Source organism: Anarhichas minor, unplaced genomic scaffold (assembly GCF_050575085.1).
Source record: "Anarhichas minor isolate MPS153535 unplaced genomic scaffold, ASM5057508v1 ptg000022l, whole genome shotgun sequence".
NCBI classification, from domain to species: Eukaryota; Metazoa; Chordata; class Actinopteri; order Perciformes; family Anarhichadidae; genus Anarhichas; species Anarhichas minor.
The window spans coordinates 2,251,962-2,266,641 of record NW_027466468.1 but is presented as its reverse complement, the minus strand read 5'-3'; the positions used below and the strand labels follow the sequence as shown (position 1 = coordinate 2,266,641).

General features: G+C 47.2%; 1 protein-coding gene across 14 annotated transcripts in view; it reads right to left on the bottom strand.

The window, feature by feature from the left end:
* rims2a (regulating synaptic membrane exocytosis 2a) overlaps positions 1-14,680 on the bottom strand; it is a 129,456-nt gene that overhangs the window by 81,138 nt on the left and 33,638 nt on the right. For 9 of the 14 annotated variants that reach the window (XM_076096592.1, XM_076096587.1, XM_076096589.1 and 6 more), the window contains one exon: positions 12,709-13,001. In XM_076096592.1, the coding sequence (XP_075952707.1) occupies positions 12,709-13,001 (293 nt within the window). Of the gene's footprint in view, positions 1-8,076; positions 8,199-12,708; positions 13,002-14,680 lie in introns of those variants that run through there. The other 5 variants (XM_076096599.1, XM_076096597.1, XM_076096600.1 and 2 more) reach the window with 1 other exon arrangement.

Sequence of the window (14,680 nt, the reverse complement as noted above, 5' to 3'; positions counted from 1 at the left end):
CACACACACACACACACACACACACACACACACACACACACACACACACACACACACACACACACACACACACACACACACACACACACACACAGTGAGATCAAAGAGACAGTGTGCAGCTAAGTACAAGGGTTGAAGAGTTTGGGAAAAGCCAACAAGGAAATAGATATGGGAGATAGCTGTCTGAAACAATTAAATGTGACTCCAATTACTTTCTACAACTTTTAGCACATAATGAGATGTCGCCAAAGATCTTTAATGATCATTTTAATACTTACATCATTAGAGCTACGCTGTTGCTTTATCCCCCAAAAATACTGGTTTGGAAAAAAGACAATCATCCTAATGATGCAGGATAAATGCAGATGATAGTAGGAGTTCAACAACTGCCAGGTGGGAGAAGAATGCGTGGAAGCAATGACACGGCACTTGGGAGTTTTTACCACATTTTTTAAAATGCGAGCTTGCGACCAAGTTTCATCTTTCCTCTTTGTCTGATGAAAAAGCCACTCGCTGTGTCCCTGTGTGCTCAGCAGAAAGACCTTTTCTACAGCGCTCAATGGCATTGACGAGCCAACGTCGCAATCGATGAACCCGCGGTCAGACCTTTGCAGAGCGAGCCCCAGACCAAAGGGCTGTGTGGGTTAATTGTAAGTGCATAGGACAGCGTCTGTAACACAGCGCCCTGAGCCAGGGAGCTCAACAGGCCTGGAGGGGCTCTGGTCTGAGAACACATTCAATCTACGACGGTGGTTAACTTCAACCAGGGTTACATTCAGCCACCTTTTTTTGTGCTTAGATTCCTAGATCTACATACATCACAGGAAGTAGCACTCTACTCGCCTGTTTTATGTACAGATGGTGTGTTTAAAATATGTGTCATACGGATGATGACAGTAACTGGGCCCTCGATGTACCGCTGCACCACAATACAAAAAAACAGCCTTCAAACTTTAGTCATAGATGTAGAAATGAGAGCAGAAGCTCTACGATTCCGTGAGCGGGAGAACTGAGAATGGTCTTCTGACAGGATCAAGAGAGACGTATGAATAAATGGAAGGGATGCCGGCGAGTGGAAAAAAGGAAAATCTTCAAAGTCAGCTTCTTTCCTCTCCCTAGCCACCCCTGGAGATCAGATCAACTACTATCCTAAAACCTAATGAACTAGTAAACACTGGGAATTAAATGAATATTACATGGGGTTTCATTAACGCCAGCCAGCAGACTCCAGAAATAATGAAGGCCGGAAGCGGGAGGAGACAGTTTCTTCTTCTCCTGTGTTTATTCAGCATCTGCCTGCCAAAGGAGGAGGCTTTTTGATCACTCCTCAGCTGGGTTCTCCTCTCCGCTGCATGGCAGGAGAAGCCCAGGGAGGCCGCCGAGCACCGCCAGGGCCGCTGTATTTGCAACACAACCGAACTGAGCTAATTGTACGCATGCGGGGAGACGAGGGGGGTGACACGTGCACGGTGCAGTGTTTGCAAAATATGGAAAATAATTAATCTGGTTGAGCTTGTGAAATACAATCAGTGTTGTGAAAGCGGATTTGAGCGCGGGGCTGGGGATGAGATGGATGATGATAGCAACGGGCTGGATAGACGCAGATGTTTAGATTAAGCTTCTTCATTATTGCTTTATCACATAGCTTCTTCAAGTGTATTTTTGGTAATTGAATAAATTGGAGCATGAAATAGATTTGGATTTGGGGCACGGCAACAGGATTACGTGCAGAAGCATGCGGGCCTTTTCCCATTCATGAAACAATCCAGGCAGATATTATGCCACCGGGTCGATTGTGCATTGGGTGTGTGCTGTGGATAATAACTAGGTTACTAAAACAGATTCCTAGAGAATACCTGTTCATATAGACCCTAACGTAGTCCGAGGCTAATGGTGGATTTAAAATGGATTCCATGCGCACAGAAATAACTTAATGTAAACTGACTCAGGGACAGCCTAGCCTGAAATGTTTGTTCAGCTGTGTCGTGTGGGCTCCGCAGCAGTGAATAAAGTCCACCTCTTGACCTTCCAAAGGTCAGACCTTATAAGCCTCTTCAATCAATAAATCAAATATAAAACCAGAATGATGATGCTGTGAAGTACCTTTCGGAGGAGAGAGCCTTAACTTTCAATTAGCAACTCCGCTGACCATCGAGGCCAGAGGAGGATTTGTGGGATAACACTATTAAGATCCTGCACGGACTTCAGCTACTACAGCGAAGGCAGGCACATTTAACCCCTCTTCAAACTGTTAAACAGTCGCTGACTTTGACAAATAGCATCGCACATCGAGGCATATGGTTGAGAGCAAAGCACTATCCATGCGGAGTATGCAGTTTCTCTCTCCCCCCCCCTCTTGGCTATTTAAAAACAAGATGACATCAGACATCTGTTTGGAAGCAGAAAAAAAGAGAAAAAAAAGACCTCCTAGGGTCTGGGCTGCAAACACATGAACATACAAGTGCCGCCGCATGCACTCTCACCAAGAAACGCAAACACGCAAGAAGAGCTAAGTCAAGGACCTGGGGCAGTTGGAAGATGCTCCTAATGCCCGACTGAAATAGCAGTTTTACTGGCAGGACGCTACTGTAACGCAACCATTGAAGGTTGAGGGTCACACACACACACACACACACACACACACACACACACACACACACACACACACACACACACACACACACACACACACACACACGCCTCTTCAGCCTTTGAGGGAATCAGTCTCGCTCCATAAGCATGAACAGAGCCCAGCGCTCTTCACAGGCCGCTGTTTCTGTTTGAAAAGTACACCATCTATCCTTTTGTTGCTCCGTGGCCCCTTTCTGTACCTTCCTCATCCAGTTTCACCGCCGAGAACGGGCTGGCCGGTTGAACCTGTGCGTCACCTACATCTTACTGGGTGACATAACGCGTGTCTCTGGCGCTGTAGCAACCTGTAACCAAACCTCTGCAAACAGACTATTTCACCTCCTCCTCTGGGCAGCAGCATCAGCAGCGGGCCTGGGGCTCGGGACATTAGCCTGATGCTTATCTGGCTACACAGCCCACCACTAGCTACCAGCTCTCTCTCTCTCTCTCTCTCTCTCTCTCTCTGTTTCATTCTTCCTCTCTTGCTCACTGTCCGATGCTGAGATATGATTTGGTGAGAGCAGAGAGGAGTCGGGCATATCGATTCAGCCTCTGCCGCTGTCTCTCTCGCACTATTCATCCACCTTTTCCTCCGCGCTGCTATCATTCCAACTCTCTCCCCTTTATCTCTCTCTCTCTCTCTCTCTCTCTCTCTTTCTCTCTCTCTCCAGCGTGCAATCATAATAACCCCTCTCTTAGACGCCCAGGCAATAAACCAGGGCCTCCCTTCTTCCTGCGCACGTCTCCCTTGGCGAGGACAAAACCAATAAAGGGCCGGCTTAATTACAGCTGCTGAGTGCCGCCAACACCCGGGTGCAACACTATGGGGCTGAGGGTGGGCTGAGCGTGGGCGAGGTGTGACGGGATGTCGGGGCGAGGCGGGTGGGGGGGGGGGGGGGTTGCATAAGAACTACTGAGGATACAGTTTGAGTCTCAGTCTGACTCTACACCTAAACCCTCAAGACGCTACTTTATAGTACTCACAGAGATGAAATAAAAAGAGAGGACGGTAGCCCAGAGGCAGGCTGGGAAAATGTGGGTAGGACTTGCATTCAGCAAGGCATTTAACTCCCAATAGCTCCAGCGGAGGAGCTCAGACTTTTGCTTCTGCGAGGCATTAATGTGTAACGGTGGGAATGTAAAGATGGGCGTTAGTGGAAAAACTAAATATACACTCAGACAACTTAGCCTGGATAAAGAAGGGTAAAAACAATGTTACATATGCTCCGATCTGGCCAATGATATATCAAGGTGGATACACCTCTAAATCATCCCAAGTGTCCAGGACTGTGAGGAGCCAAGGGAGGGACTGCTGTGAAGTCCTTGTCACTGGCTGTTTCTAAGTCTGCAGTCTGTCTCCTCCTCCTGTCCTCCTCCTGTCCTCCCTTCCCTTCCTCCTGCCCCTTTCCTCTTATTTTCCCCCTCTCCTTTCCCCCAGTTCTGTCACATCAACATGAATCTGGGGCTCCAGGGGTTCACAGTCCCACAAGCTGCAGCCTGCTACGTCTGCCTCGTCTACGGCTCTGTCACCATGGTGACTGATGCCCGGGTGTTCCTGTCTCCTCCTGGTACTTTCTGTCGTCCTTTCTCTGTGTCCTTTCCTTGCTTTGTCTCTCCACTGAGCTCCTCCCACCTCACCTACACAAGGCTATCAATACAAAACAAGTTGACAAGAGGCTGCGAGAGCAAACATCAGAGTCTGTACCTGTGATGCTACATGCATGACAGATTGGATGGGAGTGCCGCACCTCGTCAGCGACAGAGAATCACAGCTGTCAATCATGACCTCACACTCAGATGCCAAGTAAAGAGTGCAGCATCAGATGTAGGGGACGTTTAGAGCCCTTTATTATTCCTGATAACCACTTCAATCAACGCTGTATTGCCGAGAAGGAAAGATCACATTTTAAACATTGCTACTCCAGTAGCTTAGTCGCCTTTCAACGTCACAGTCACTTCTTATAATTAAGGGTTAGTCCAATTTCCCAAACTCAAAACGTCTGTAATGCAACACTGCTCTGCTAGCAAATAGTGAAAGGTTGCCCACTGTGCGTACAAACACACATTGCTTAACCAGCACACTCGTGAGCTGCTACAGACAAATGAGCTGCTTCAGATGCGATGCCGAAAAGCATCTCAGAGGTGGCTCTTGGTTGAGAGGCCTCACACCTCTTTAAAGAAGTTGATTCAGGTCCTATCGCTGAATCGCCTTTACAGCAGTTTCATGAGGCCTTTTCTGTGCTGTATATGTATTCACATTCTCTCGGAAGTATGTAACTCACAAATTTCAAGTTTCTAATTGAGTTCAAGCTTCATGAAGTCTTTTTCAGAGTATTTGTGCATAAAATCTGAGAAATAACCGTCACGTTATCATGTTGAAAAAGTGGCCATAAACATGTCAAAGCAGACTAAACAGCCATCCTCCTGTTTTTTGGTGATTCTGTAAGAAATAGCGTCCCGATGCTCCATGCCTTCCTTTGACTTTTTAATCAGGCCCTGCTCATGGACATGGAGGCTCATCATTTCTATTGATTGAACATTACACCTTATCACTATGGCAACCAGATGGCTGGGGGGGGGGGGGGGGGAGCAAGTGAAGAGATGGGTGTGGGAGGGGGTTCCACTTCAGAGGAACTTTCAGCGTAGAGCTGACAGTTTCCCTCCGCTCTGTGACTGTACACACAGATAGTCACTGCAGGAGAGCAATATATGAGAGTGTGGGATGAATTAAACAGCTGTGGTTATGAGGATGACTCACTAAAATCACATCCGAGATTGGGCAGCCCGTTTGGAATCATTAAACAGCGGCAATATGGGTTTTATTTAATATGCTGGATTTGAAACACTGCGCTGCTCTCAAAACATTGCATCTGTGCAGAAAAATCAAATGCAGCTATTCATATCCCGTTTATAGCATCGCACAGTTTGCAAACGGCTCATCTGGGAAAAGGCTGTATGACGTGAACAACCAAGCAATGTCCTCATACTTGCAACGGTTCTCATGATATCTAAAGAAAGTTGGTTTTTTGCACGTTCTCCAACGAATGTCCAGCAACACGAACGATCAATGGGCCTGATCAAGACCCTGCAGATCGGAAGATGTTCAGGCAACAACAATACGTGGTCTGGTTTAAGGAAAGATCGTAGTTTGGGTTAAAATAAGTTAGTTTGTTATGTAACTTAAGTTAGTTAAGTACGTTAGTAAGTTAAATGGTAAATGGACTGTACTTGCCGCTTTTCTAGTCTTCTGACCACTCAAAGCGCTTCAACACTACATGCCATCATTCACCCATTCATACACTGATGGCAGGAACTACCATGCAAGGTGCCACCTGCCCATCAGGACTAACTAACCATTCATACAAGTTACAATAAGTCACGTTGCCCTTTGGCTTCACACGGGAAACGAACATCGGTCTCCAGGGTGAAAGTCCTGTGTCTGACCTGTTATATACAAGCTACAGTGCATTAGTCTCCGAAGGAATGAGTACAAACAGTGAACAAGAACGGCATCACAAACTCAGTAACGTCCCTTTTATCACTTCATACACAGACAGTCCATCAACAGACACACTTTGGTCTCAGGCATTTCAGGGCAGCGAGCACAGAGAGCTGCCATATAGGGTTAAGGGGAAAGTGTGTGTATGAGTGTGTATTAGAGGAGTGGGGGGGCGAGTATGGTTGCAGTTTAAATGTAGTGACTCAATTCAAAACCATTCAGGCCTTCTAAGAACAGATCCCCACACCCCATTAGGACCTCTCCTGACGCACACATGCATAATACATGGGGCTGGATCTAAAAGCATACAGCCCATTAGCAGGCCAGGCCTGCTAATGGGCCAAGAAAGAAACAGAGAGAGAGAGAGAGAGAGAGAGAGAGAGAGAGAGAGAGAGAGAGAGAGACACAAACAGCCCTGATCGAATGGATGGCCAAGCTGGCTAGCACACACTGCTGGTTTGCAGAGAGTTGTGTTGTTGTTGTTCTGTACCGGTGAGTTTCGTGGTACTACTTACAGACCCAGAAATGAGTGGACTTAAAGGCTGACACTGGAACAGCATTAAAAATGACTCAGCCAACTATATAACAACACGATAATTAAGCAGTCCTGCCGTCAACTAGCATTCAGAGACGGTTTCTACGGGAGGGGTTTACTGAGAAAAAAAAAAAAAAGGGTAGTGATGGAAAATAATCAGTCAGATGTGATGATTGCTGGATCACAGTTTCCAGGCAAAGAGACCCCTGTTCAGCGCTTCCAGTGGCTGAGTGTCCTGGCCATGTAATGTGAGGTGGCAGGGAGCCCAGCAATGCTGTAAATTATTTCTGACGGTGGGGTGGGGGGGACAAGAGGGAAAGACTCGCAGTCCCCAGAGACAGACAGTGCGTGGTGTGGAGATATGGGGCCCGAGCCTCTTTCGAGAAGTAAAAAAAGAGGCCTGCGTGTTCTCTCGGCCCTGCTGCTGCTGCAGGAACGCGGGGAGTCTGTTTGCAAGTTCCAAGTCCTTCTGCAGTCTGCAAAATGTGTCTAACAGCCATGCCAGGCCAGATGACGAGGGGCCTCTCTGTGGGGGGATCGGAGCATTTAGCAGACTAATCATAATATGCTCTGATGCATCTAAGTGAGATCCAGCTTCTCTCTCTCTCTCTCTCTCTCTCTCTCTCTCTCTCGACACACAAGCACTTCTCTTCCAGCAAATGTGAAAATACAGTGAGCATATGTTGCAGTAACACTGTAGCTAAAAGGGTAGAGACATGCTACATTTTTCAAATAATGAAAATGATTGCCCAAGTCTACCGTAAGCATAAGATGTATATTTCTGCAGTTTCGTCACTATTCCATCAAATAATTCATATGTATGTACTTCCCCTTCCTCCAAAAACATGATGGCCTGTGTATGAGTGAGTGTGGGTGTGTAGGTGTGTGCCTTGTGTGCGTGGGTGTGCGAGAGAGGGGGAGTGTGTGTGTGTGTGGGGGGGGGGGGGGGGGGGGGGGCGTCTCCACTCATTTTTTAAAAATGTATATTTACCCTCTTCACCCCCTCACGTTCTCCTCTCGGGCACAGCAGCAGCAGCAGAGGCAGTTTAAAGCACACATGCTGCAGCAGCGGTGCGCTGGGGCATACGCGCACGCGCACACATACATACACGGCCACGCGCACAGCACAGGCACACCTCGGCATGGTCACAGTCTGCCTAAAAACGGCTCGTTTTCAGTACGCACGCGCACACGGCAAAACCGCGGCAGCATCACTGATCGGCCCCATCATCCAGCCAGGAAATATCTGCAGCAGCAGCAGCAGCAGTACTATACTGTAGGTTGTTATTACGCAGGCTGGCTGCCGATCGATAAACGCAACAACCCCCCCCCCCCCAATACCCGTTTGACACACCAACGGGGAAGCCCTTCCTCATAAATCAGGCCATTTCCTTACAAAGGAATCACTCACCCGATGTTGCTCAGCGCCTGCTCGAAGAGCTCCGTCTGCAAGATGTTCTGAGGCGCCGAGAAAGCCCCGTTGAAATGTGATAAAACCGAGCTACAGAACTGACGCAATGTCTCAAACTGCATTTTCCCCCTCCGTTTTCTTTTATCCTCTGTAAATGATCACCCCTTTCACCGACAGCACATCCCGAAGCCTGCGCTCTCCCCGGACGCCCCCCTCCACACATAGACCTCCTCAGTATTCTGTTATTCGTATCTCCAGGGGGCGCATTAGACGCAGAAAAGACGCCGAGCAAGTTCCATGTTTCTCCGGCCGCTCCTGGTAAAAAGTGTCCTCAGATGAGACGCATTCCGCGCGGGATCCGTCGGTCATAATGCTTCCGACTTGGAGCGGGAGAAAGAAGGTAGCGCCGGTGCCGGTAACGAGCCTTTTCTCCTTCTCGCTGTGGCGAAAATCTCTTCTCGGTGTGCAGGGAGAGGCGAAGGAGCGCCCGGAGGAGAGAAGAAGCGGAGAAGCATCCCTACGCGGCAGCCAGCAGCGGCAGCAGCATCCCTTACCGGCGCATCAGCAGCTGCCTCACATTCAACTCATATTTCCCTTCGCCTATGAAAAGCACACACTCGCGCTAACAGACGCGCACACACACGCACGCACACAACGCAATTTTTGCGCACTCTTTGCCACATCTCTCTATCCTCTCTCATGCACTCTTTGGTACGCGCACAGCAGCAGATATATACACCACGGTATAATACAGGGGAGAGACGCGATGCTGTCGTCAGTTCTTTTCTCTCTTACATGCCATATCTGGCTTCAGAGCATCAGCAGCTCCTCGTCAGTAATAGCAGATGACAGTGCAATACCTCTGAAAGGTCCAGTGTCTGCCTGAGAGGAAAGGGCACGCATAAAAGGGGGGTTTTCCCGAGGGGTTTGCCCACTTATTATACATTTGTGTTTCATTCAGGTCTGAATGTAACTTGAAAGAGTCAAAAATAGTTGAAAAAAATGCAGGGAGGTTCAAGAGGTTCCTTAAAGATGCTGATGTAAAGCATTTGATTAAAAATATTTGCAGGACAATCAAAAGTGCATCCGACGTGGAGCCATTACGAGTTAAATGAGTTGTGCTACATGCAAGTATAAAGAAAAGAGCGTTTCCTGAGCAGGAAGATGATTCATGTGTCTGTGTTCAATATCTCATGAGAGATAAAGTGTAAGAACACTACAAATAGACTATTCAGCAATTAGTTAGTTAGTCAGTACATTAATGCAGACTTAATTAAGAGGATGTAAGCCGACTACATGACATCGCTCTGTTAAAACATCATCAGTTACTAGAATCCAGCCTCTTGTATAAGACTTTAGAATCAATTCCTCCTTCCCAGGTTTATTGCATCGCTACCAAAATTCAAAATTAGCCCCTGGTGGAGCAGATGTTCAAGTAAAGACACTACAAATCACAAAGTAGCCTACATGACACGTCGCGAGGCCAGCTACATTGCTGCAGGGTCGCCGCAGACTTGTTGCCCAAGCGCTTGTTGACGTTGTTATGTTGTTAAAGGTCAGTTAGAGGTTTTAAAATGAGTTCACAGACTGATATTATCAAGTAAACCATGTATTTAATGGTAAAACTAAATTAAGTTGAACATTAAGGTTATTACCCCAATCGTCCACAGTAAGCATCCATTAGATTTAATTCCTATAGTTCAACTGTTAGCTTTACTACACTTGCAGTTTTACACACAAAGGTCAATTATAACGGAGCTTTCAGGTGTTGACGTGCTTTAGAGTCTGTGTCTAACCGCTCCTGACGCTGGACTCCATTGCATAGTTTTGGGTGTGGCAGCATCATCGGATCATAATTTGTCAGTAAACATTTTATGTAATGTTGTAGGAATGATGACTCATGACCTCCGTGTCAACGTGAATTATTTGGTGAAATTCCCATACTGTAAGGCTCGTCAGGCTGATGGGGCCCGTTAGTCTCAAAGAGACTAGCTTAGACTACGCAATGATGAACTGAACTGTGCAAAGCCGGACTGTTAAAGGGCCAGTGTGTTCTTCCTCCTCCTCTAACATTTCTGGCAGACTGAGCGGCTCTGCTGCCCGGCCGAATGAGTCTAAAAAATGCAGAATCGGAAGAAACTCCAGCAGTGAGCATGTTCCGATCCCAGTGTAATCACTGTTGTTTCATCAGCCTCACCCAACACTGCAGCTGTCCCGGAGAATCTGTGTGTTCATTCGAATGACACCTCCGAGACCAAGATAAATTAGAGGCCTTCCCAAGTTATTTCTCCTTATAAATAGACTGTCAGCTCCCCCCCCCCCCCCCCCCCTCCTTTCTTTAGCAGAACAGATCCAAGAGTTAATTTAAACATTCTTTAAGATTAATGAAAGTGGGTTTTGGTGCTTATGCAGTGGGAGTTCTATTTACGGACTCGCTGCTATCCATCATCAGCATTATCCTGCGAGTTTCCAGACAGACAGTTTCCTGTTGTGTCACTGCGTATGTCGGCGATGCCAAAGCGAGAAACGCTCTCCGGTACCGTCTCCACCTCTCCAGCCGTGCAATCTATTAATGGGCCCGGCAAGGGCAAGGGTGGCAAGGGCCCGGACTGGAGCAGAAAGTGACTGGATGACTGATCCTATTGGAGCGGTCTGATCTATAGTCTGATCTATAGTCAGTCTGATCCTCCATTAAAACCACCGTAAAGCAGCCAGCCATTTGAGGAGAAGATGAATACTGTACTTCAGTAGCACTGAGACACAAAAAACTGTTATCCTGTATCACTGTTAAAGGTTTACAGAGGTGTAGCTTTGATTACAGTATGCAGTTGCAGATGACGCACGTCTCTTTGTTGCGCTACTGTGCGCTGCGTATTCAGAGTATGGAAACACAACGGATGAGGATAACAAGGACAGCACAGGTACACCATTTTACCAAGACGGGGACGGAGTAAATATCTATTTTGGAGGCTGTAGAGTATGTGTCATAGTTGCGGAGCAGCCTCATTACAGTGTGAAAGTACTGAACGTATGTACACTCACCGCCGGTTAATGGGCAGGTGTGCGTGATATATCCATCAAAACATCCATTCGGAGCCAAATATCAGGCAATTAAAACAGACGGAGTGTTTTTCCCCTGGAGCTCCTCCATGTTTGCTGGTTCTGAGCGTATCGAGAAGTAAATAGGAGGTCGCAACGGCGAAGAGATGACACAGAACTAATGAGTTCTGTGGGCACAGGCTGGTCTGTCCCTGCGCTAGACAAGTGGGGGATACGGCCCACCAGGTGTACATTTACACGGTCAGCAGGGAATAGGAACAGGGACAGAGGCTGGATTAGGATAGTCTAATTCATCTCCTGTCCTACTGCACCGCTCATATAAACATGCATGTGTGTGATATGTATGTAATTACAGTATATCATGTTCCCTTTCACAGCTTCACCTCTGCCTTAGTCATTTCACTTCACAGATCACACGTTTGTTGTCCCGAACTGATGACAATTTGAGAGATTCTGGTGGGAAGTCTTAATTAATCTTAAGTAATCTATGTCCACATGTATTTAAATGTAGTGTAGGGCTGCACACTAACGAATGGCACGCTTTGTTACATCTGAAAAGGAGCAAACAAGGACAGGAGAGTTGTGGCTGAAAAGTGTCTCTCTGCCTTTCTGCGCCCTGGTAGCTCGCCGGGTAGAGCGTACCACATGCGACCCGGGTTCGATTAGGGCCCAGCCCCCTCTGCTGCAAGTCATCCCCCCTCTCTCTCTACTTCCCCTGCCTTCCCTGTCTCTCACAAGCAAAACAAAGCTGAAATGCCAAAAAACCCAATCTTAGAAAAAGAAAGACATTTCTCGACAGTCAGTGCAGATAACAAGCTTCTCTTCCTCCCTGTGGGAGAAGAAAGAGGAAGGAGCCCCCGTGTGGACATCAAAGTAACTACCTTTTCTGACACCAGTATGAAGAAATAGGCAACCGGAAATAAGATTCACAAACACGGCGTGTTGAGTGTGCTGCTCAGAGGGGGCATTTAGTGCACATGACAAATGGAACACAATGTTCTGCATTGGCATGCGGCCTGCTCTTGCTTTTCTCCTCCAAGAGCATCTTAATGATTCTCCATTTACAAGCCTTGCAGTGACAAAACTTTTGTTTTCTCAAAAGTAAAGACAGTGTGCATGCTAGCTGAGCCTGGCTCTAACCACCTGTGATGATATGTGCCGTGTGCTGTATGTGTGTGAGTGTGAAGAAGAGAGAGCGGGTGGAGGACTGTTTGCTGAGTTAGTGCCAGATACAGTATCTGTCTCTGTCTGCTTTTATAGGCCTCATGGGCTCTAAATACAAGCCGTTTTATATGAGGTCTCGACTGGCTTGCTAGGAGCCACTGCTCTTATGCTTGGCTTGGATCAGCACTGTTCTGCACTACCTACAATGGCCACATTTGCCAGTGGTAATGCTAAAAAGGTTCTTATGCAGTTGCCTTCATGACGTGGCATTGTCTAGTCATAAGTTCTTTATCCCCTGATCAAACCATCTACTTGACATAACACAATAATGAAATCTACTCTGCGTGACTCACATGGAGCATGTAGTGGGTGCGTGTCTTTAAAAAGAGAAATGCATATAGAACTGACCTGTCTATGGATGCGTCACCGGGCGCTGAGTACCTCAGCCCCGCTCCGTTGTCAAGGGACACCTGTCTGGGCAGGAGCCCGCCGTGAGGTCTGCTTCTGTCTGACGCTGGTGTCAGGTCCCCTGAGGCTCCCTGGTAGGGGTACAGGGACGGGTCCTGCAGTTTGGCCTTCTTCCCCTGCGGTCCGCCCTCAAACACGCCCCGCGCCTGAGCAGGCCCCGAGCCGAAGAACCACGCCCCCGATTTGGTGAGGATTTCTTGTTGTTTTCGGCACAAGTTGCATACCCACATAACCTGCAGGGAAGAAAAGGGCGGTGTTAGTGTTTTGGAGCGGAGCGGGGATTGACAGGCAGACGTTGTCTTACCTATGATGAGCTGTAATGGAGTGATTTGGGTATTTGTTATGTTAAGCTGTAACATAACTGTGAGGGATATATCGCTGTTGCTGGGTGAAAATCCTTTTACATCAAACCTTTTTTTAGAAACTAGGTATAAGAAAACAGATTTGAAGAAAAAAAAAAAAATCTAAAAGAAATCAAGAAACTTGGGAGTTTTGAGTTTTCACCCCACAGCGACAATATTCACAAACAGTATTGACAGTTCACGTTTATGAGGTGACTGATGAAATATTTTACACATGCAGCAGCCTTTGATATCATTGAAAGGTCAATGGGTTGACTTCATTATTATTATTACACATTTTGAGTCTGTGAGTCTTAATAATCCCCTATTCACCTCTTAGTATAGGTCAAATGTGCTTTTTATGTTGAATATAAGCACATTTTCTCAATCTATATGCACAGTTTATTAATATTAAAGTCTTGCTTCTGCTTAGCAAACAGCAACAGTTCAGAGCCTACATGACTACCGATTGCAGAGACTTATAGAGGGTGCAGTAAGTAAAGATGCTACGATTGCAGTTCGTGTACTTTGATAAGTTAAATGGAAAAGAATATCAACATTCTCCTTCTGTTATAAGGACGGGAGAGCTGGAGGTTTTTATCTGCTCGACACTGCAGTCCCGGCAGCCAGCTCACCACATTAGCCTCATAAATCGAGGAGCAGACAGGAGCCCTGATCACTACACACACATGTTCACAGACAAACACACACACACACTGCACGGTAACGCTCAGAGTTTTTAGTGCCGACTTATCTTGTGAAAAACAACCTACATGGTTTTATTTGTATTTTGATAATTGACATCCGGTACAATGAAACCTGAAAGTGACTCAGGCCTGCTCCAGGTGACCACACCTGTCTCGTTAACCTAAAGTGACATCTAAGTGTGTCTGAGAAGGCTAGGAGCTTGTGAAATGATTGACAGGCCAGACGGCCAAGAGCTACTGCAGCCGCCCCCCCCCCCCCCCCCCCCCACCCGCACCACGTTGCTTGCATTTACAGACCCAGTGCTGAGTCAGTGCATTACTGTCATTAGTGTGAGCGAGCTCTGAACGCTGCCCCGCCCACCATCAGTTGGTCTGTAGCTCGCCTTTCTTTTTTTTCAGTAAGCCTTGAATCAAATAAAAATTGACTGATATGTTATTTCTAGATTAACTGAACTCGCTGGTCTGTACAGTTACTGGGCTGCAGCTGTTCAAAGGTCCCCAGCCTCTAGTGTGGCTGGCTGAGCCGTCAAACGTGTCAGTGTTCATGGGTGGGAAGTCAGTGGGAGATAGTCTCTGAGCTAGTGACTTGCTGGTTGGTCTGGGCAGGGCGCTTGTACAAAATCTGGGGCTTCATAAACTTCCACAACATTACACCCTCCTCGTGAAGCTCCCAGCTGGCAGCTGTCTGCGTCCTCCTCAGACTAGCAGCGCGGGATAGCAGCGACAAGTACAGTGTGTTTGCTAGTCAGTAGTTGTGATTTCAATATCTGTTTCTGTGTGCGAGTGAATTGGAAGATAAAATTGGCATTTGGAATCAGCTGCCCATATGTGCAAACAGGTGATGCACACAGCCAACTGTGATTC